The following is a 25128-nucleotide window of genomic DNA, read 5'->3' as shown; positions in this document are numbered from 1 at the left end:
TTCTTTTTCCAGGTATCGTGAAATGTAAATAGCTTATGCTTTAAGTATTTGATTTCTTTTGTCGGAGAACACTCGTGGGAAAAAGACCAAGTTCCCATGAGGCGTATGATGCTTGTCACGGAAACGCACCAAACAATATAATAAAGATTAAAAAGAGACAAAAGCACAACTTCTGTTTTAACAAGTGATCGAGGTGGGAATTGCTTAACTTCCGATGTCAGCAACAATGCTGTCGTCCGTTGTTTTTCCTCAGTTTTCAGCATACGAAAGATTTTTTAAATTCTACACTCAGCACAACCAGTGAGTCTCTGATCTCATCGCCTCAATTCTGACGTGGTCAGCGGCTAATTCACACGCTGGTGTGTGACGCGCACGCACTATGAACAGTCGAGCGTGACCAGACAGTCGCTCAAGTAAAGCGAGATGTAGTCAGATCTTCATATTCGATTCACTTGTTTGACTTTCAAGTTTAGCTTTTCACACACAGTTTTAAAGCAGCTATTGCGACCGCCAGCTCGATCCTTAAAACAAAATAAAATAAGATTTTCAACAAAGTATGAAACAGACGTAAGCTATTTAGTTCGTATCAGACACACCGCGAAATGATCTTACATATCACTGTCCATCAAGATCATTCGGTTCACTGGTGCTTTTTTTAGTACAGTTCTGTTCGAGTTAGTGGCTTATGTGCTTATCTTTAGTGATAGGTTGCGTTTATTACGAGTCATGCGGTCTGAGTCGATAGCTTTGCGAGAACTGCTCATACAGACAGCAACATTGCAATTCTGAAGGTCGTTATGGCATTCAAATGTTGTTGGAGACTGTTTCTCCGGGAATAGCTTTCCCTTTCTTAGCGTTTACTCCAAAACAGCATCTCAAAGGCATAACTCTTTTAAAGTCTTTCCGGGACCACGTTGCTGCTGTCAGCCACGTTTGGCATATACAGCGATTTTCCGAAAGACAGCGTGCGAAACACGTGATTGGGATCGACTGCAATGTGCACCCGTAAATACAATGAAAACTATGTATTACCACCACTGTCGGAGAACGTCGTGAAGCCGCCAAAATACGACAAAATATGCCATATAGTGATTTTCATGACCAGGTTTCTGTCGGGCAAGTTCATTTTTAATTGGAGCATTTCGTTTTCGGTAGAGCAACTTCTGCATAATTTCAGAATGCTAGATAGAATTCTGCAGTGTGCCATAAAACTGTTGTTCATCAACTAGCAGTAATTTGTTGATAGCAAAATACTAACAGAATATATAAATTGGACGTAGTTTAGAAAAATTATTTGGAAGTAAACGAATGAAACAAAAATCCATTTGTTAAGAGTTATATAATTTCAAACTCACTGAGAAACAACATTAATACATGAGTATCACAAAAAGACAAAACTTAATTAATTATCAAATGGATTCACTGCGTAGAAATAAACGATTCACTTGACTCTTACACCCAGCTGACGCAATAAAAAATTCACATTTTCTGTTAACTTAGACACACTGAACAGTTAGAAAATTGTGTTGAAATGTAATGTAGTATAATAGATCACAGATGGATGTCTGCACAATTTGGCAGATCACAATGTTCATACACTGCGACATACTAGAATTCAGCAAGATTATCTGTGTGCAGACGCGAACAGTGTTGCGTGTCAGTGGTGGCTCCCGTGGTATCCCTTGACGCCCTTGTGGCCATGAGCATCTCTGCCCGCAGCACTTCCTGAGCTCGCGCTGGAGCTGGCCTTGCTGCCTGAGGACGCACCAGAGCCTGTTCCAGCGCTGGCGTCGCTGCCCGCAGAGCTGCCGGAGCTGGCTTTGGAGCCTCCAGAACTGCCGCCAGAGCCACCAAGAGCACCAGCAGAGCTTCCAGAGGAGGATCCAGCCGAACTTCCCGCCGAAGAGCCAGTTCCCGACTGTCCTGCTCCACCACCGACTAAGGAACCAGAGTCTAAGCCAGCACTGCCTCCGAGTCCAGAGGAGCCAGTGACGAGACCTCCGTGCCCAGAGCCAACAGCAGAACCTCCAGCATGATTGCCTCCACCAACAGCACCACTTCCAGCACCAGAACTTCCGCCATAACCTCCGGCACCTCCACTAGATATACCACCACTCACACCCGGCCCAGAAGCTCCAGAACCTCCTCCAATGGAACCAGTACCAAAGCTACCAGCACCACCACCAGAGCTTCCTACTCCTGCACTATGACCCAGAAAACCACCAGCCCCACCAGCACCATGTCCTAAATTGCCAGTACCAACACCAGATACTCCACCCAGGCCACTAGCTCCAGAGGAACCACCAATAGAGCTTCCAGAGTAACCTCCTTGGCTTCCACCAGCACTACCAGCACTACCAGGTCCACCAGTTCCCACACCATGACCAGCCCCTCCAGGACCACCATGTCCCACAGCACCTCCTGTGCCCCCATTACTGAAAGCACCACCAGTTCCAGTGGAACCTCCTTGAGATGCACCAAAAGCTCCTGAACCACCTGCACCAGCACCACTTTGACCAATGCTGCCAGATCCTGGTCCACCTGCAATACCACCAGTGCCTCCATAACCTCCTGTAGCACCACCAGATGAGCTACCTGCACCAAAGCCAGCAGACCCAGTTTGGGCTCCCTGGCCAGCTGCTCCACTTCCATGTCCACTGGAAGTTGACCCAGTTCCACTAACACCTCCAGCACCACCTACACCACCATACCCTCCAGATATACCTGATCCACCAACACCTCCACCAGATGAACTACCTGCACCAAAGCCTGCAGACCCAGTTTGGGCTCCATGACCAGCTGCTCCATTTCCATGTCCACTGGAAGTTGACCCGGTTCCACCAATACCTCCAATGCCACCTGAACCACCATGCCCTCCAGATATCCCTGAGCCACCAGCAACTCCACCTGTGCCAAACCCACCAGATGGTGCACCAACACTGCCTCCAGTGCCTCCAGTTCCAGTTCCTCTTCCGACATTTCCGGATCCAGAAGAGCCATAGCCTCCTGTACCTGATCCACCACTGCCAAAAGTACCAGAACCAGTTCCTCCAGGTCTAAAACCTCCAGTGCCACTTCCACCTGAACCACCAGCTACATTTCCATGTCCACCAGCTCCTGTATGGGTACCAAATCCAATTCCTCCTGTTCCAGGGCCACCTCCTATACCACTTGCTCCAGCACTACCATGACCAGTCCCACCAGGCTGGGATCCAGCACTGCCTCCAGTGGCTGCTGCACCACCTGTGGCACCTCCAAGGCCTCCTGTTCCTGATGATCCCACTCCAGAGATTCCACCATACCCACCAGCTGCTCCACCACTTGACCCACTGCCCACATTGCCAGATGTAGATCCAGAGGTAGACCCAGAGCTGCTGCCACCTGTAGGAACAGTGGTACAGTTACACTGTAAATTGAAATGGAATAAAAACGTTTTAACTGAAAGAATTTAAATGTTTATTGGTTATTTCTGAAATATAATAATTAAATTTTCTGTTATGGAATGCTTGCTACTTGAAATAAAATTCAGAAAGTAAATGGAAACATAAATAAAAAAAATGACTCTGTACACTATGCGACTTAACTTCTGAGGTCATCAGTCGCCTAGAACTTAGAACTAATTAAACCTAACTAACCTAAGGACATCACACACATCCATGACCGAGGCAGAATTCGAACCCGCGACCGTAGCGGTCGCTCAGCTCCAGACTGTAGCGCCATAAATAAAAAACTGTCATACATCTACATCTACATCTACATGATTACTCCGTAATTCACAATTAAATGCCTAGGAGAGAGTTCATTGAACCACCTTAAAGCTACTTCTCTACCGTTCCACTCTCGAACAGTAGGGGGAAAAACGAACACTTAAATCTTTCCGTGTGAGCCCTGATTATTCTTGTTGTCGTTGTTGTTGTGGTCTTCAGTCCTGAGACTGGTTTGATGCGGCTCTCCATGCTGCTCTGTCCTGTGCAAGCTTCTTCATCTCCCAGTACTTACTGCAACCTACATCCTTCTGAATCTGCTTAGTGTATTCATCTCTTGGTCTCCCTCTACGATTTTTACCCTCCACGCTGCCCTCCAATGCTAAATTTGTGATCCTCTGATGCCTCCTTTACTACTTTGTCTCATTTCCTAGTCTAATTCCCTCAGCATCACTCGACTTTAATTGCTCTGAGCACTATGCGACTTAACTGCTGAGGTCATCAGTCGCCTAGAACTTAGAACTAATTAAACCTAACTAACCTAAGGACATCACACACATCCATGCCCGAGGCAGGATTCGAACCTGCGACCGTAGCGGTCACGCGGTTCCAGACTGAAGCGCCTTTAACCGTACGGCCACACCGGCCGGCCCACTCGACTTTATTCGACTACATTCCATTATCCTCGTTTTTTCTTACCATATCTGAAACTGCTACCATAGTTCAGGTAAGTATTCATAAATAATCAGTAGTTCTTAGGATTATAATTTAAAATATCGATATGTAACAAATATTCATCGTGCAGTTAGCATTTGGGGACAAGTATTAGTCCCACTGAGTGACATAGAGAAGTATGCTCTCTCTAAAACACATTCGATTACACGACATACAGGAAGCATGCACAAAATGTATTGTGTCAATGAAGGTGATGAGTTGCTGGTTTAATTATTAAAATCGCTATCAAACTGCACTTAATATCTGCTTGCATTTCATCAGAATAATAAACTCATTTAAATATTAAAATTCTTTATACGATCACAACGATAGGTAAATGTAAATATTTTGAACTTGCGACGGTAAAATATGCTCGAAACATTACTGTTCACAACGTTTAACCAATCCGCAATGTGCTTCCTAATTCTTAATTAATCCACATTGTACGACCCTGTAGCCAAATTAAAAACTTTTATATGAAACTGTCTTAAATAAACTCGTAGTTGAGACAAAATCTCTTGATTTTTTCTGTAACTCTGTGTCCAGTGAAAGAATGCAACTTACATTGAGAGCGTCGGCAAACTATGATCAGAAACGTGGTAGTGAGTTGCCTGTCTTCCGGAAAAGTACATATAATGGAACTTATATTTTTTAATTCTGTAGCTACTAACGTATAAACCGCCAGTAAGTATAAAACTGTGTTATGTTGATGCTACTCAGATGTAAAATATTGAAGTTGTTTAATTGGATGTACAAGAAACATTAATTTTTACCGCATTGCTTTCTTCAGACCTCTTGACTCCCACAGAGGGCGGATTTCAGTGCTTACCACACGGCCATCAATATTCCCCGCCAACATTTGCTAATCAATAAAAACAAAAGAGGAAGAATACGATAGAAGAAATACACTGAAGCGCCTAAGGTAAGGGCGTGTATTTAAATAGAGAAATATGTAAACAGAATACGGCGCTGCGGGCGGCAACGCCTATATAAGACAACACGTGTCTGACCCAGTTTTTATATCAGTTTCTGCTGCTGCAATGGCAGGTTATCAAGATTTAAGTGAGTTTGAACGTGGTGTTACAGTCGGCGCACGAACGATGGTGTACATCATCTCCGAGGTAGCGATGAAGGGATTTTCCCCTTACGACCATTTCACCAGTGTACCGTGAATATCAGGAATCCAGTAAAACATCAAATATCCGACATCGCTGTGAGCAGAAAAAGATCCAGTAAGAACGGGACCAACGATGACTGAAGAGAATCGTTCAACGTGGCAGAAGTGGAAGCCTTAAGCAAATTGCTGCAGATTTCAATGCTGGAGCATCAATAAGTATCAGATTGCGAACCATTCAACGAAATATCATCGATATGGGCTTCCGGAGCTGATGGCCCACTCGCGTACCCTCGACGACTGCATGACACAAAGCTTTACGCCTCGCCAGGGCCCGTCAACACCGAGATCGGACTGTTGATGACTGGAAACATGTTGCCTGCATGGATGAGTCTCTTTTGAAACTGTTTCGAGCCGAAGTACGTGTACGGATATGGAGAGAACCTCATGAATCCATGGAAGGTTGCATGTCAGCAGGAGATTTTTCAAGCTGGTGGAGGCTCTGTGTGGTGTGGGGCGTTTACAGTTGGAGTGGTATGGGACACACTGACACGTCTAGATACGACTCTGATAGGTGACAAGTATGCAAGCATCCTTTCTGATCTGCTGCATCCATTCATGTCCATTGTGTATTCCGAAGGACTTGGGCAATTGCAGCAGGACAATGCGACACCCCATGCGAGCAGAATTGCTACAGACTGGCTCCAGGAATACTCTTCTGAGTTTGAACAGTTCCGCTGGCCACCAAATTCCCCAGACATGATCATTATTGAGCATATTTGGGGTGTCTTGCAACGTGCTGTTCAGGAGAGATCTCCACCCCCACATACTCTTACCGATTAATGGACTGCCCTGCAGGATTCATGGTATCAGTTCCCTCCATCACTACTTCAGACATTAGTCCATTGCCTGTCGTGTCGCGACACTTTTGCGTGCTCGCGGGGACCATGCACGATATAACGCAGGAGTACCAGTGTCTTTGGCTCTTCACGGTATGTGTAACTTCACTTCTAGAAGATCAGCTCTCCACGATGTTAGTGGCTGCTTAAGACGCATGTTATGATACACTCCCATCCTGACAGATAGCATTAAATTTCTAAAAAGTGCGTTTAGAGACACTTGAAGAACATAGAGTACGTTTCATTAACTAAAAAACCACGACACCAGTTATGAAAATAACAAAAATCTCTTTATTTTAAATAATTTTTAATCTGTTATGGTGTGTCTTATTTGTTTTTTTTACTCTTTATTTTATTAGGGTTTCTTTTTTTGACGGTTCGGACTTGCTATCTGTATCTTCACGTAACATGTGTTTCACACCGACTGTTCAGTGGCAGCCGGCCGGAGTGGCCGAGCGGTTAAAGGCGCTACAGTCTGGAACCGCACGACCGCTACGGTCGCAGGTTCGAATCCTGCATTGGGCATGGATGTGTGTGATGTCCTTAGGTTAGTTAGGTTTAAGTAGTTCTAAGTTCTAGGGGACTTATGACCACAGCAATTGAGTCCCATAATGCTCAGAGCCATTTGAACCATTTTTTTTGTTCAGTGGCATCCAACCCATGTGAGTGTCGAACTTGCTACACTTGTAATTACGTAATTTCGGTCAGTTATTTACTTTGAAGTGAAATATCCCACCCAAAATCAATTTTCTATTTTGATTATGTAAATTGAAGGAGGACGGGGGCCAAAGAAAAGGAAAGGGAAGAGATTATAGATGCTGCATCAGGACGTTGTGCGGCATCAGCAGCGGCAAGTGAAAATGTGTGCCAGGCCGGGATCTCCCACTTAATAGGGTAGTTGTGTTAACTACGGCGTCACCGGGGCACCTGGTTTGTCGCAACTGCGCTGACTACTTCGGCATACCTCTCGGCCGACCCACATTCCCACCGAGTGCCACCTATCCGCAGTCCCTGTCCATAGTCCTTCATGCTCGCTACTTAGAGATTGCCACAGGAGATGGGACGTAACTGTGTATCCACTCTGAATGTGGTGGATCCATCGACCATCGAGACGAATCAATTACATTAATATTTTCAACTTCATGTTTGCGTTTTGAAAGGTGTAAGATTTATGCTCTCATGCATTAACTGTAGTCTTCTGTTGCACCGATCAGAATACGTTCACATAGTGAGCGTCCCTCTCTGTCTCGACAGTTCTCAGTTGTACGTGACAAACTACTACGTAACTTTTTCAAATGCGTGTAGATGTAGGCAGAAGTTTGGTTGAGGTTGTTGTGTAGTTTCTTAGTATTTGATTATCTCTTGTCTTTTTAAAAGGACCGTGTGATGCTGACTTTTTAAGAAGTCAAAACCGGTTGTGATACCATTTCTGTGACCAGAGGCTTCAAAAATGCAATAAAAGAGTCTTGATTATGTACGTAATACTTCATATAAAATGTTTCACTTCAGAATGGAGAGATGAAGAGGTAATCATAAGCTTGTCCATTAATAAACAACATCTGCAGTGTCAAAGATATACTATCTTAGCTTACAACAGCCGACAGTTTTAACTTGGGGAAACCGAGAGGCGAAACTAGAAGCGCTCGCCGACAGTGATGGACAAACAGTAAAACCTCAGGCGCTCTCACTGTTGTTCCGCTTTTATCCCTAGATAACCTGGTCTGGCCGCCGGACTGACTACGTCGAGGTTTCTGGTGACCCGGCTGTGTTTACATGACGTGACAGCATGTTTGCTAGATTCTGCTAGTGCAAATTCGTAACACTGCCGCCTTTTAGGTTTAGGAATGCTGAGTACTGGCGTACAAGCGGGGGATGCTCATTCCGTCGAAGGAAAAACAGCAACTGTGAACGTGTCCCTATCAAGCGCCACATGGGTGCCAAGTATTAATGTCATTTTCACCATAAAACGGCAAGCAAGGGACATGCCCTAGAGGAGACACCTGAAGGAGATAAGCGCTCAGTGTATAGTTCGTGCTGCATTCCCAAATGTGTGAAACAGGTTTGGTTTCCACCTCGGAGGAAGGTAAACAAAAGAGATACTAACCCTTGAAACATCATGTTTTCTGATCAGGCAGTTCAATCTGCGTCACGATACTGGCGCCAAATTTGAGACGGTCGACCGCCTGTCAGTGTCATGTTGAAGTTTGCATTTCGCGTCTCTCCTAACCTCAGCTAGCTCACCTTGTGTACCAGTCTTTAATCAGGGATAGTACACAGGTGATTACTTGTTCCTTCCAAAATCTCATCGAGTAGCAGTGGTTAGCACACTGGACTCGCATTCGGGAGGACGACGGTTCAATCCCGTCTCCAGCCATCCTGATTTAGGTTTTCCGTGATTTCCCTAAATCGTTTCAGGCAAATGCCGGGATGGTTCCTTTGAAAGGGCACGGCCGATTTCCTTCCCAATCCTTCCCTAACCCGAGCATGCGCTCCGTCTCTAATGACCTCGTTGTCGACGGGACGTTAAACACTAACCACCACCACCACCTCATCGAGTAGCGGAGATAAATACAGGTATGTTTCCGTGGAAACATGTTTGATGTTGCCTATGGAACTCTGATTGTATGTAAGCGTGCATCTCTTCGTTCGAAACAGATCGACAGCTACGAGTGTTTTCCTTTGGGACTCCAAAAACATGGATATCGCATGAAGAAAATCAGGACTTTATAGCTGATATTTAAATACTTCCCAGTGAAACTTCTGAGCGTAGGCGAAACAACAAGAACGCCATCTCCAGGAAACTCATGATGACCCTTTTCTTTGAGTGTAAGGGCCCGCTGCTAATTGCCTTTCTGGAAAAAGGTGTTACTATTAACGCGCCAGGGTTCCTGGACACTTTGCAAAAACTGAAGTGCGCCATCAACGCCCGGGAATGTTGACGAACGGCATCATTCTGTTGCAGGATAATGTCCGCCCACACGGTGCCACGGCTGTTTCGACTATGCTGCAGAAGTTTCACTGGAAAGCGATTACACTTCTCCATATAGTCCCGATCTATCTCATGCGACTTCAATATTTCTGGAGTCTTGAAGCAAGTCAATTTGCTTCGGACGAAGAGGTACGCGCTTGTGTGCAATCATAGTCGCGTAGGCAATGGCAAATATCTTTCTATGAAGCCACTGATCGTCTTTTCTGACAGTTGGATGAATGTATTAACAGTTATGGCGATTATTTTCGAAATAATAAACAGTTTATCTACTTTTTTCCCATTTGTCTCCCTTTTCATTTGGGTGCCTTGACGGCAGCTCGTGTAGCTGCGACCGGCTGCACCGTTACCGTTCCCTGCAAGGAGAGGGCGAGTCGAACCTGTGGCCATTGCCTACTGTCTTTGGTTTCACCTCACTGCAGCATTTTACACATACAATTATGACATAAGGTCACGTAGGAAGAATGTGACCATATTGCAAATGAATAGGAGTACTGCACATTTCGTATATTTGCCACTAAGTAAGAAACCACCAGCTGATAAGCCAGTGACCATTTGACGCGTTCCGGGTAGAACTCATTGTCAGGTGGTGTGCAAACCAGAAATACATAGCATATAGCAGAGAACGTAACTATACAAATAATAAGAGTATGAAACTACAGGTAAAACTACAGGTACCGTCAAAACTAAACAGCTAAAATACACATCGTGAGCATCTGGTGATATGATATATAAAGACACTATGTGACAAACAAGCTGTCACGACAGACTGACTCACTAGCTATAACGCGATAACCAGGAAGACAGTTTAAGTCGTGAGAGGGGCAGCTTATGTTACTCATAGAGACAGGAGTGCAGATACTCCACATTCAGCCAAAAGAGCGTGAGTTGGATGTATTAGAGGAATTACAAACTATATGCACGAGGCGCATTTTAAACGAGGCGCATTTTAAACGAACAGCTGTCGTCTAGACGCAAGTGGTTCTTTTAAATATTCAGTAAAATACTGGACCATTAATTTCAAGCGTTTCCGCATGTATTACCTCATTCTTTATACCTCTACCTCCACCCAGCTGTTTTTCATACTTATCACTTATGTTATATGTACTTCTTGAGGGTTCGATTCCCCAGCATCTTTGATGTCAAATGTTATAATTAATGCTCATGTACTAAATAGGTTGTCACCGCTTAACTTAATGATTTTGTACATTATATTACATCCTCTGTGTTTCTTTGTGTTACTATGGTCTTTCATTATTACATTCTTTATTTTATCTTTTAACCCGCCAGGGTAGCCGATGGCGCTAACGCGCTGCTTCCTGGACTCGGGTAGGCGCGCCGGATTAACGACGAAGGCCGGTGTGCAGGCCAGCCTGGATGTGGTTTTTGGGCGGTTTTCCACATCCCGCTAGATGACTATCGGGCTGGTCCCCACGTTCTGCCTCAGTTACACGCGTCGCAAACATTTGAAACACGTCCGCACTATTTCACGATTTACTCGTACACTAGACGCAGACAGTTGGGGTACACTGATTCCGTCCTGGGGGGGGGGGGGGGGGGGGTACGGGGTGGCGGCAGGAAGGGCATCCGGCCATCCCTAACACTAACACTGCCAAATCCGTTGTAACCACGCCGACCCTGCGATCGCTGCGGGACTATGGCGTAAGAGAAAGAAAGAATTATTTATTTCATCTTTTATCGGGTTTTACTTGCACGATGTTCCTCATCTAATCCTGCAAGGGTTTGAGTTCTTACCCTATCTTGCGACAGCTTTTATTATTTATATTTTATTGTATCTTATTAAACTGCCTTCCTGCCTTGAATTTATGTAACTGTTCTGGAATTTTTATTGTGTTTGTTGGTAATTTTACATGTGAGCCTTTTTTGTCGATGGCATTTTTTACGTTACTGTAAATTTCTGTTCTTCTCTCATTTTATTATTCGCACTTTGTAAAAGTTTAATTTTATATACTACATTTCCTTATGAAATATAAAAAAGTTCTGCCTTTGTCGCTACGTGGCACAGCTTTTGTATTCATCACCGTCCTATGGTGGCTTAGATTATCTCCACGGTTATCGCGTTGTAACTAGTCAGCTAGTCTGTCATGATATCGCTGTTTGTTACGTACTGTCTTTATGTATCTCACCACGATGTTCATGATGTGTGTTACGGTACTAGTAATTTCGTACTCTTGTATATTTTTTCTGTAGCTACATTTTCTGTCATTTGCTATGTATATCTGGTTTGAGGGCGATCTTAGAACGGATTCTGCCCGAAACGCATCAAACAGTCATTGTTTTATCAACAGGTGGCTTCTTACTTAGTGACCAATACAGAAATTGTGCAGTACTGCTATTAATTGAAAATTAAGAAATTTTCAAGCGAAAAGGTCTTAGAATTACCAGTTTGTATGTAGGTAGCGAGAAATAAAAGTATCTAGGAAAAATTGACTATTAGAAGCCTGCTATCATCGTGGCCGTTCAGAGGCCAGATCCTCCGTATGGACAGCAGCCGCGCAGTCTAATTCTATTGTCCACCAGTGGGCGAGGACCTCAGCAAATAGCTTTGGGCAGTTCGCCCACATTTGGCACTCTGGAAGCCAGTGGAGAAGTAAGAGTGTGTACTGGAATGTACTCTCACCTGACCCGGACGCAGATCCGGCGTGGCTGCCGCTGTGGCTTTCAGAGGCTGAGCCGCCGGCGCCTCCCAGGGAGCCCGCGGAGGAGGAGGAGCCGGCGTTGCTGCTGGAGCCGGAGCCTGAGCCTCCAGTGCCGAAGGAGGAGGAGCTGCTGCCCGACTGGCTGCCGCTGGCGCTGCCGGAGCCGCCGCCCGACGACCAGGAGGACGACGACGACTTGGAGGAACTGCCAGAGCCCACCCACGCGCCTGTGCCACACAGCGGCGAAAAGTACTGTCAGTAAGTGTATACGGTTGTCAGCCTCTTATTTTAAGTCATCAGTCTTGTGACTGATTTGAAGCGGCGCACCACCAATTCCTTTCTTGTGGCAATCTTGTCGTTTCAGAACAGCACTTGTACCTTAAGTTCTCAATTAGCTGTTGGATAAATTTAAGTCTCTGTCTTCCATGACGGTTTTGACCCGCTCCCTCTAGTACCATAGAAGTTAATATCTTTTGTTTTATCATCCTCTGCCTTCTTCTTATCAATGCTCTGTACATGTTCTTTTCTTCACCGATTCTGCGAAGAAGTTCATCACTCCTCACCTTACCAGTCCCCCTAATTTTCAACATGCTACTATAGTATCAAATTTCAAACCCGTCGTTTGTCTTCTTTTCCGATTTCCCACAACCCATTTCTCACTAATATACAACGCTGTGCTCCAAACGAACGGCTTCACAAATTTCTTTGTCAGGTTAAAGGCGATGCTCGATACTTGTTTTGGGCCAGGAACGGTCTCCTCCCTTGTACTATTCTGCTTTTTGTGTCCTCCTTGCTTCGTTTCTCACGTGTTATTTTCTTTCCAGGCTAACAAAATTCGTCTACTTACGCATTACCAAATTCTGGTGTCAAGTTAGAGCTAATTCCATTTCTGATACTCCTCATTACTTTCGTCTTTCTTTGGTTTACTCTCAGTACACATTATGCACGCATTAATCTGTTCATACCATTCAACACGTCTTGTAATTCTTCTTCACTTTTACAGTATCATCATATTTTACCATTGATATCCTTTCACCCTGAATTTCAACCTACTCATGAACCTTTTTTTATTTCCGCCAATGCTTCCTTAGCGTAGATACTGAACAGCACGGGAGAAAGGCTTCAGCCGTGAACTATACCCTTTACAATCCGAACACTCCATTTTTGGTCTTCTGTTCTTATCGTTACCTCTTGGTTCTTGTATGTATTGCACGTTACCATCTTTCCTTATAAATTGACAATATTTTTTCACTATTTCGGAACTGCACGAGTTTACATTGTCGTAAGCTGTTAAGTCGACTGTGCGATAGTTCTCCCACTTATCTCTCCCTGCTATCTTCGGAATTGTGTGTATGATATTTTTCTGGAAGTCTGATGGTACATCTACCACCTCATAGATTCTACAGACCAGCTTGAATATTGACTAGTTGCCACTTCTATCAAATTCCGAACGCCCGTTTTCTCTTTCTTCTGCATTATTTTACAGCAAGTCCTCCATAGCTATGTTAAACTCTGGTTCTAATATTGGACTACCTAAGCCTTTCAAATGGACGACCCTTGTTTACTGAATTACTCGTTTTCTCACTCTTCATTTTGTGCTTGTGACGTCGGCAGGTATACTTGAAGTAATGTTCTTGGCGTTGATTTGCTATTGGTCACTAACTGTCGCTCCCTCGAAAATACATATGGACTTTTGGAGGGCTTCGGAAAACTTAAACATTAAAAATCTTAAGACTGAGTACACAATCCACGCTAATGAACTGCGACTTTGTTGGAAGTCAGAATGCAGGCTATTCGAGCAGAGAGTTCAAAAATGGTTCAAATGGCTCTGAGCACTATGGGACTCAACTGATGTGGTCATAAGTCCCCTAGAACTTAGAACTACTTAAACCTAACTAACCTAAGGACATCACACACATCCATGCCCGAGGCAGGATTCGAACCTGCGACCGTAGAGGTCGTGCGGTTCCAGACTGTAGCGCCATTAACCGCTCGCCACTCCGGCCGGCTCGAGCAGAGAGTCATCGAGAAAGTAAACAGATCCCCTGCTGTTTTCGTTACTTGTTAACAGCGTGGTAGAAAATAACAATTCTACCCTCGGCGATTTTGTTCTTTATGCAGTACTATACGGTGATGTGTTATGCGAGAGAGAAATACTGTTAAGATCCTGTCAGATGCTGACATAATTTCAACCTGTTATGAAGACTGTAAATTCCTTTTAAATGTATAATAAATGAGAAGCACCAGTTTGCTTTTGTTCCACAGTATTACTTTTATTGTGTAAATCGGTTTTCGGCTTACAAGGCCATTTTCAAACATTTACTGAGTAATTTTAAATGTAGTTAATGAAATGTCCTTCCATTAATAATTCTGAAGGATTAATGTTAGGGGCGAATGCATAAGCTATATCTGAAATGTGCTAGTGTCCGATTATGGATAACCCACAAGCGTCTTCTTGTTTACGTACTGTAATTCTTCACTTTTACAGTATCATCAAATCTTACCATTGATATCCTTTCACCCTGAATTTCAAACTACTTATGAACCTTTCTTTTATTCCGCCATTGCTTCCTCAGCATAGCAATTCTGAATATTTACAGGGTGCTTCACGTTCATTGCAAGCGCTGGTTCCTGGGTTCGGCGGTATTTAGATATTGTCGTAGGCAGTCTGTGACTGCGAACACCGCCTGACGCACCGGGCAATTGTTCGGGCAGTTTGACAAGAATAAGGCAGACCAATTAGGAACGGTCCTGAAAAACCTTTCCATATTTTAGCACGTCAGTAGCATTTACTTACAGAAATGAGCACTAACTGAAATTGAAACTTGCAGATTGGCGGTAGTGTATCGACTGACCAGTTCTCATGTATTGTTGTTGAGCACCAGTATTGCAACTGAATACTGCAGTCTGCACACGATGGAGAGGTTCATCGTGAAATAGGATTATTCATATCATCAAAAACACATGGGCCCGCATCTCGTGGTCGTGCGGTAGCGTTCTCGCTTCCCACGCCCGGGTTCCCGGGTTCGATTTCCGGCGGGGTCAGGGATTTTCTCTGCCTCGTGATGGCTGGGTGTTGTGTGCTGTCCTTAGGTTAGTTAGGTTTAAGTAGTTCTCAGTTCTAGGGGACTGATGACCGTAGCAGTTAAGTCCCATAGTGCTCAGAGCCATTTGAACCATTTTTTTGAAAAACACATGGGAAAACAGTCATAGTTGTATTGACCTTGTGTTCAGTTCTATTGTCATGCATGAAATAGTCACAAGTATTTCCTTTAGTTCTCTGAAGAAAAGAAAAGGTTGCAGTATACATGAACTCATGGGTTCGCGGCTATGCGAATTGGCAAAATTTTCTCGCGGTTCCAGGAGCGTCAAGGGCTTAAAATGCACGAGCTTTCGGTGAGTGCTCGTCGGTTATTGTCAGCGGCGACTATTGTGTATCTGCTACTGCCGTCCTTATACAGCAGCTCTCCTTTTGTGACGCCAGTTGGTGCTCATGTCAGCCACACATGCAGTATTGTTTTCATCGCGCCCCGCCGCGCCCGCTTCAACCATTCGATGACCGGGTCCAAAGCTGTGCTTAGCTCCAGGCTGCCGGCTTTATTAAGGTGTTATCACAAAGAAGGAGAGCCTGAGAGCTAGCCATGGGAAGTGTGAAGAGGGCGCGGTGGGTGAGCAACGAAAACATTACCGTAAATGATGCTAGAGTGAGCACCAGTGACGTCACAGGAATCAGCGCGGCTGTTTAAGAAGGTCAGCAGCAGCCCCTTAACAATCGGCCGAGAGCTCCTGGATTTTAAACCCCTTGACGCGGCTGAACAATTTTAGAAAGTTTAATATATTGGTTCACATAGCCGCTATAAATTAGTGTTTGGTGGAAAAAGATCGGTCCGAAAATTTATGTGGAAGTAATTGCCCTTCGCACTCGAGTCTTCACATCATGCACAGGCTCTCGATGTTAGTGCAGAAACTTTTCAAAACACCAATGTGCTCTGCCAGATCACGTTCCGCGACAAATGTAACTAGGTTTCACCAGAAAAAGGAGCATTGCAGGGTTCACCTCTCTATCACGCACATACTGAAAGGACAGGCTGCAATACTCACATCGTGCAACACTACATGTATTGTTTAGTCCAACATTTCTCCTAACACACAATGCATCCATGACTGTCAGTACTAGTTTTATGTGAATGGCAACTCCAGGTGCTCCAACAAAAAATTCTTACACGACCGATTACGGCCGTTACAGAAATACCGTGTGATCAAAAAGTCAGTATAAATTTGAAAACTCAATAAATCACGGAATAATGTAGATAGAGAGGTACAAATTGACACACACGCTTGGAATGACATGAGGTTTTATTAGAACCAAAAAAAAAAAAAAAATACAAACGTTCAAAAAATGTCCGACAGATGGCGCTTCATCTGATCAGAATAGCAGTAATTAGCATAACAAAGTAAGACAAAGCAAAGATGATGTTCTTTACAGGAAATGCTCAATATGTCCACCATTATTCCTCAACAATAGCTGTAGACGAGGAATAATGTTGTGAACAGCACTGTAAAGCATGTGCGCAGTTATGGTGAGGCATTGGCGTCGGATGTTGTCTTTCAGCATCCCTAGAGATGTCACTCGATCACGATACACTTGCGACTTCACGTAACCCCAAAGCCAATAATCGCACGGACTGAGGTCTGGGGACCTGGGAGGCCAACCATGACGACAGTGGCGGCTGAGCACACCATCATCACCAAACGACGCGCGCCAGAGATCTTTCACGCGTCTAGCAATACATTGTTTTTTTTTGGTTCTAATAAAACCCCATGTCATTCCAAGCACGTGTGTCAATTTTTACCTCTTTATCTACATTATTCCGTGGTTTATTAAGTTTTCAAATTTATACTGACTTTTTGATCACCCGATGGATACATACATAGGCCTACAGAAAGAGAGAGAGAGAGAGAGAGAGAGAGAGAGATGTCGATTTCATACATTTTGTTACAGCTGGCGACAAGAATACACGAACACTACAACGATGTGGACACGAGGAATAAAATTCGTTTCTTTTTCTGTTCTTTGCGGTTCCGTTCAGGCGTCACGAATTGCGGCTGCCTATAAGCAGACACTTACCGTCACCAGATAGGGATCCGCTGCCTGAGGGACGTCCGACGCCAGCCGCGATGCCTTTCACGCCCTTGACGCCTCCTGCAACAACACAACACCACAACAACATCAAAGCCTGGCCTTTGCGTAATCGCGACTGCACGCGGCGGCACTCTTTCTGCCGTAGTTCCTTCCCTCTGCCTCTCCGTACGCCGCTGTATGACGTCCGAGACCAGTTTTGCGTTCCACAGAAATATTCAGTTGCATCAGGCACTATTAATATGTTCAGTGGATGTGTAACGAAACAATAGCCACCACGAATAGCTCAGACATAGCCGGTACTGCATTATGTAACCATAGTGGGAAAAACCATAAAATACTTTACAGAACATTAGCAATTTTGCATTCAACTGATTTCCATCAGAAACATGTCTCACTAGCTTTGTTTAAGTGATCGACAGAAATATCTTTTCTGCAGTGGACTTACTTACTTTATTTTCAATAAAATCTTTCTGAACGTAGTGCTGCGTCCTTTACTAAAATACTTAAAAACTAAGCTCCATTCGAAAAGTCCTCGGAAGGCCCAAAGGTACCGACCGGCCGCCGAGTCATCCTCAGCCATTAGGCGTGACTGGATGAGGATATGGAGGGGCATGTGGTCAACAAACCACTCTCCCGTCCGTTATCAGCTTTCGTGACCAGAGCTGCTACTTCTCAGTCAAGAAGCTCTTCAGTTGGCTACAAAAGGGCTGAGTGCACCCTGCTTGCAAACAGCCCTCAGCAGACCCGGACGGTCACCCACCCATGCGCGACCCATGCCCGATAGCATTTCACTGGGCGCTGATGACCACGCTGTTTAGCGCCCGTAAACCTCAAACACACACACACAGCACTTCACTTCGGCGATCTGAAAGGCACCTGTGTCACCACTGCAGGAAGGCCGTTTAACAAAATACTTAAAATGCTAAAAGAACCGACGTTTCGGTCATGTTACAGCGCCGTGTGTCAGGATGTAGGCTGATTTAGCCACCAGTGATTTTGTTGTTGTTTATGTTTCATTCTATCGTCCATCAAGGCGAGGACCAGGTGGCAGCGCAACATTGCCCCGTTTCGGTGGAGTGCATTTATAAAATACACGTACTCCACCAAAACATTAAAAATATTAAATAATTTTGTTTCTAAAGCTTTTATAACAGACGTTTGTCACTGAAGATTTATGTAAATTACGACCTTTTTTAAAATAATTTCAATGAAAAACAGAAACGAAGCACTTAACTTTACTGAAATTACAATAGATGACCGTTAGGTGAGGAGGATTGTTGGAGGGAGAGTGCTTTTGAATGGATGTAGGGTGGAGCAGGGAGGAACCGTTGGCCAAGCGTTTGGAAAGTGAGGGAGGAAAGCTGCTGGGGGGGGGGGGGGGGGGAAGGATGCGACGTGCTGAAGCGGAGTCCCGAGATGGAGAGGAGTATTCCGTTACAGCTGAGAGGACTGGAGGATCAGCCGGCCATTATGGCCGAGTGGTTCTAGGCGCTTCAGTCCTGAACCGCGATGCTGCTACGGACATCACACACATCCATGTCCGAGGCAGGATTCTAACCTGCGACCGTAGCGGTCGCGCGGTTCCAGACTGTAGCGCCTAGAACCGCTCGGCCACCCCGGCCGGCGGGGAGGGGACGTGGCAGGCTATATGGAACAGAGATTTTCTTCTGTTAGTCGTAGACCAACCACGACAACTTTTCAAGCGCTGTTTGTTAATCTGCTCTCGGCACTGTCCGATGATGCTGGTGGCCTGCGGTCTCAATGCGGGCTGCCATGTTGTTAGGCTGCTTCAGAAGTTCAGTCGCCTTTCTTAGTTTGTATACGAGCCCACAGATGACTGTCTCTCGAGTTCTCGGGCTTTCTGAAACTTAATAGCCTCCCCAAAATCGCATTTGGTATTCCACTAGTACCCATTGCTTTTGCTGCCCCAGTCGAATATAATTCTGCTATTCGGGTGGTAACAGGCCTTCCGGTTTTCCAATTGTATGCTACAGCGCACTCGCAGTGTATCTCGTGTACACGTGCAATATTGAGAGCTTTTACAGCAGCCTTGGTGGTTTTTACCAAATTCTAGTTTAGGCGTTTCATGCCTTCTCGGTGAGAAACATTGCCTGTTCGATCGTTGACACCTTTGACATAAGCTAGAGGGTTCTTATTTGCAATTGTTTGCACCGGTAAGGTGGTGGAGACGGGGGTGGTCACAGTGTGCAGCGCGGAACATTTGTTGCAATATCAAAAATGGCTCTGAGCACTATGGGACTTAACATCTATGGTCATGAGTCCCCTAGAACTTAGAACTACTTAAACCTAACTAACCTAAGGATATCACACAACACCCAGCCATCACGAGGCAGAGAAAATCCCTGACCCCGCCGGGTATCGAAACCGGGAACCCGGGCGTGGGAAGCGAGAACGCTACCGCACGACCACGAGATGCGGGCGTTGCAATATAAGTGGCTTCCTTCTGACGACGTTATTGTAAATTTTAAATTCCTACTTTGCTCTAGGAATAGGAAGATATCACCCACCTCAACGTTCTTGACTTGTAAAAGTGAGCCTACAGAATGTGGTCATGGATCGATTTGTCAAAACATTATTATAAAGGTTACGTTGGCATGTGCGCTACAAGACAGCCATTGTGCATCATGGAGAGGTTTACCTTTGAAATTCCGAGAGGGTGTATTCCAGCAAGAGTCGGGAATCATTATTTCCAGTCACGTGACGAAATGACAACGGCAAAAAATCACAGAAATTGGAGATTGTGTTGAGGGAAAACAGGGAAAGGTCATGGTGGTGATGGGGATTATGACGGTAGTACTCGAAGCACTCCGCCCTCCGCCACATATCGTAAGATGGCTTGAGGAGAACAGATGTAGATAGAAATTTTTCGAATTCTCCTCAGCGGACTAGATGTGTAATAAGAAATCGATCGTACTTCATGTGCTATGTAGATCTGCGAATTACGACACTCATTGGTAGTGGAGTTCATATTTATCTCCAGCTATTATTTTGTAATATTAAATAATTCCTGAATAAAAAGTACCATGGCAGTTTTTATTAAATCGTCAGCTTACAATACTTTCAGGTTGCGCTGTATAATCTTTCGGCATGACGTAACCTATCTCATTTCACATTACATACTTTACAAAGTTGGAACATCATCAATATAGTGATAATTGTTGGACTGTATAATATCTGTGTAGCAACAAAACATGTCAATGTCTGAGTATTAAATATATTTTACTACCACCGTTAAAGTAGGGAAACGATTCTTGATACTCTCTACGAATTCTTTTTTTTTAAATTTGTGGTAAAGTTCTATGGGACCATCGTACCCAGTCCTACACACTAATTAAACTAACTTACGCATGGAGGACTCGAACCTCCGACGGGGGCGGCCGCGCGAACCGTGAGAAGGCGCCCCAGACCGCGCGGCTACCCCGCACAGCAATTCTTTCTTTCTTTTCTTTTTTGGTCTCCTTCGTTTCGATGAAGGAGGCGATGCCGGTGAAGTTAGTTCTAGTTCGTCAGTGAAAGCAACAGGACACTGTTTGTTACCTGGTCCGCCATTATCAAACATGCTCCATATCGCCATTACAGTGCGAAGTGATCAGTATTACCACAATGTGCCGTGTTTAACAGTAGCATAAAAGAAGCAAAAATGCAACTGTTTACTCGGAGTGAAGGTATGTTACAATAAAAATAAGAATATCAAGACAATTTGAAAAGTTATTTTGTGTCTTCTGTGTATTATTAACACACATGAATCTTATGTTCCCAGAACCATACCTATAGAGGACCAAGGAAATACTTTAGAGCATTCTTTGTTCCAAGTCAGAGGCTAGGCGGAACGTAACTATATAATTCATATGGGACAAATAAAGTAGATAAAGTGGGAAATTAATCCAAAATAATAAAACACAATACAGAAATATAAAGAACAGTGGTTGATTTAATGTTTTTATCCATTTTTCTAATGAGTGTTAGATGTTATTATACTTCATAGTAGATAATTTCTAGCATTCAACCACTTTAACAGCACTTCACATAAAAAACACGTTTCGAGAGGCAATATCATCATCAGTTTGTCGACACTCAGATCTCACTATTAAAACACCAAAAGCTCTAACAACATTTGCACTATGCAATTTTCAGTATGTCATGCAATTTAACGGGGAATATTTTGCGTCCGATACTCATAAAAATTAAAATGGAAAAATTAATAGAAAGTGTAAAATTCAATAAGGCTTACATAATATTATCCATAAGTAACTCACATGTCATACAACAAATGTACCAAAATTTATAAAATGTTCTATTACACGTAAATTGATAGGCCTATATTTCAAATAAAAGAATACCTATAGCAGCGTAATTGGTTACGCGAAATTTTTCTTGTCTTTTAAAAATACTTGCAGTGTTCACAAAACAAACAGAAAAGTACAGTAGACTATGGGTCCTCGTCTTGCATTAAAATCACACCACAGACAGTAACCGCGTACCAGGTAATCGTGTTTTCATCATCTGTGGGGATCGAAAGTGTCCAGTTGGAGCTTCTCGTGTGCTCGCAGAAGAGGACGATATTAATGTAAGGCGAGGATCCGATGTCCAATTTGTGTTCCTTTTATGAGCACTTGAAATGTATTGTCTGAGCTTTCAGTGCGTTAATCATATGATCTGAGTGTCGACAATGTGATGGTACGAACATTGTGTTCCGAAATGCGTTATTGTGCTGCGCTACTATAAACGGTTCACTCGTTTTAAAAATGCTACATTTTCCAAAGTATTACATATACAGATGTGACTGATGCATGAATAGAACCGTAAACTCACCGAGTTTGCCTTGTGTCCACAGTTCCTGTTAGGAGTGTAGTTCCTTGGCAAAACAGTGACAAGTTTTTGTATGTTAGAATATGTGGTTGTTCATCTTTTATAACAGTGCAGTATGCATTCAGAAGGAGATATAGAGAAGGATCGTCGTGTAAATAGAGGATGTTCTTTGATATCGAGAATTTAGAGACACAAGTTGTGTTCGTAAACACAAAAGTTCCAGTCGATAGAGTGCGTCAGATAGAAATGTGAGGAGGATTAGGAAAAGTTCTTACGTAGTGCAAAAAGATCAACGGTGCAAGGAAGTCTCTAACTTGAAAGGCGGAATGAAACAATTGGAACGTTTTGCAGCGGCGGTTGCATTTCAAACTGTGTGGTTTGCAACCGAAAGATAATAGTCGGCTCCTTCAGTTTTTCCACCACAATGCAGGAAGCCCTTGAGGATTAACATTTCACCTCGAAGCTGATATTCAGAGAAGAAGCTACCTTCCTTTTATCTGAAAAAGTTAATCGCCACATTGTAAGAGCATGGGGTACTGAAAATCATACTGAAATTGTGGCGCGAGAACAAAATTCGCCGAGGGCTAATGTTTTCTGTGCAATGTGACAGACGAATCTGTATGGGGCGCTTTTCTTCTTGAGGAGTCTGGGAAGGGACCTCTTACCCTGATACGTTGCAGTTGTGCTTGTTTCCACAACTGACAGCTGATTCCGAGACTTCTATCCTCCAACAGGTCGGGGCACGCCCTCAGTGGAGCACCGATGTTCGTTGCTTCCTAAACGATGTACTTCCACACTGCTGTATATTGATAATTTTTACTTATTGACCGTCTGACAGCAACTGAATAAAACACAATTTTAGTGCCACACGCGTTTCGCCTTTATTTTCTGCAAGGCATCATCAGTGGCAGGTTGCGTGGACAGTTTCTTACATATTACGCTCGTGTTGCAGTTTTGGTGTTGTTCTTCTTCTCATGAATGCCACTTTGCGGATTTTTTACCACATTCCACAGCACGCATTGAAACAAGCGTTCAGTTAATAGTGCTGTGGAATGTGGGGAAAAAAGCCGTAAATTGGCATTCATAAGAAGAAGAGCAACACCAAAAATGCAACAGCAGCGTAATGTGTAAGAAACTGTCCACGCAACCTGCCACTGATGATGCCTTGCAGAAAATAAAGGCGAAACGCGTATGGCACTAATGTTTTGTTCTATTCAGTTACTGTCAGACTGTCCATAAGTAAAAATTATCAATATACCGTAATATTACACGCAACTGAGGAAGACAGGACTACAAAAGTTGAAGATTTCCACACTGCTGTATCGAATATAATAGCGAAGATGACGTGCCTCTGTTCCGTTGTCCTCCCAGGGTCGGCTTAACCTAACACCTTGCGACTTTTTCGATCAGGAGTACATTAAGGATCCTGTTTAAGTACACCCACTGCCAAGAACACGGAAAAAGATCAGAGAACGCCCCAACGCCTTGATAAGATGTTGCGACACGAGATATGAAACGAACCTCACTACAGCATGGAAGTATGTCGTGTGACCAGAGGGTCACTCACAGAACATTCTTAGAGAGGAAAATGCGACCTCGGTGATTATACGGTTCTATTCATGCATCAGTCATATTTGTATGTGTAGTACTTCGTGAATGGTCTTAGCCGCGAAAGGGTACGTCAATTAAGCAGAATGTATGAAGCTGAGGCGCGTCTCGGCGAGACGCGGCGGCAGACTCACCCTTGTGCTCTGGGCGCGCCGTGGCGGCAGCCAGCAGCAGCAGCAGCAGGACGGCGATCCTCGGAGTGCAGGAGGTGGCCATGGCGCGGTCAGCCGTGGACTGGCGATGGCTGGCACCGCCCCGCGCTTTATACCCGCAGCTGCGGTCGCTACCTGGAACGCGCACTGACGCCCAGACCACCTCCAGTCACTGGAAGGGCTCTACGTGGCCACAGGTCAAGAAAACTATTCCACAGCGCGCGCCTTTCGTATACTGATTTCCCTTGCAGTCTGCTCTGTTCGAGCAATTTCTGTCACCGATTTTCTCCTCCGAATGCGAGAATATTTTCTTGACTTCCACCTGACGGCAGAAATGACCGTAATAATAAAACAAGAGAAACAATAGTTAGAACGGAAATTTTCAGAAATTCATTCTTGCCACGTCGAACGATCGAGTAGTTTTGTAAATAATACAGTCAACTTTTGACCGTGAAATTATTACAATTTCAGCAGTATGGTCATAACCATGTGAAAATATACTACTGGCGATTAAAATAGCTACACCAAGAAGAAATGCAGATGATAAACGGGTATTCATTGCACAAATATATTATACTAGAACTGACATGTGATTACATTTTCAAGCAATTTGGGTGCATAGATCCTGAGAAATCAGAACAACCACCTCTGGCCGTAATAACGACCTTGATACGCCTGGGCATTGAGTCAAACAGAGCTTGGATGGCGTGTACAGGTACAGCTGTCCATGCAGCTTCAACACGGTACCACAGTTCATCAAGAGTAGTGACTGGCATATTGTGACGAGCCAGTTGCTCGGCCTCCATTGACCAGACGTTTTCAATTAGTGAGACATCTGAAGAATGTGCTGGCCAAAGCAGCAGTCGAACATTTTCTGTATCCAGAAAGGCCCGTACAGGACCTGCAACATGCGGTCGTGCGTTATCCTGCTGAAATGTAGGGTTCCGCAGGGATAGAATGAAGGGTAGAGCCACGGGTCGTAACACATCTGAAATGTAACATCCACTGTTCAATGTGCCGTCAATGCTAACAAGAGGTGACCGAGACGTGTCACCAATGGCACCCCATACCATCACGCCGGGTGATACGTCAGTATGGCGTTGACGAATACACGCTTCCAATGTGCGTTCACTGCAATGTCGCCAAACACGGATTCGACCATCATGATGCTGTAAACAGAACCTGGATTCATCCGAAAAAATGATGTATTGCCATTCGTGTAGCCAGGTTCGTCGTTGAGTACACCATCGCAGGCGCTCCTGTCTGTGATGCAGTGTCGAGGGAAACCGCAGCCATGGTCTCCGAGCTGATAGTCCAT

The 25128-nt window shown here is 44.4% G+C and overlaps 1 protein-coding gene across 1 annotated transcript; it reads right to left on the bottom strand.

The window, feature by feature from the left end:
• Positions 1-1322: 1322 nt before the first annotated feature.
• On the bottom strand, positions 1323-23880 carry LOC124789613 (glycine-rich cell wall structural protein 1-like). Its single transcript, XM_047257035.1, has 4 exons — positions 23793-23880; positions 17206-17280; positions 12059-12304; positions 1323-3381 (listed from the first exon to the last, which is right to left on the bottom strand). Exons 1-4 carry the CDS (start codon positions 23872-23874, stop codon positions 1658-1660), a joined length of 2127 nt encoding a protein of 708 aa, XP_047112991.1. The 5' UTR covers positions 23875-23880; the 3' UTR covers positions 1323-1657.
• Between the last annotated feature and the right edge of the window lie 1248 nt (positions 23881-25128).

Source organism: Schistocerca piceifrons, chromosome 1 (assembly GCF_021461385.2).
Source record: "Schistocerca piceifrons isolate TAMUIC-IGC-003096 chromosome 1, iqSchPice1.1, whole genome shotgun sequence".
Lineage (NCBI taxonomy): Eukaryota > Metazoa > Arthropoda > Insecta > Orthoptera > Acrididae > Schistocerca > Schistocerca piceifrons.
This window is presented reverse-complemented; position numbering and strand designations above follow the sequence as displayed.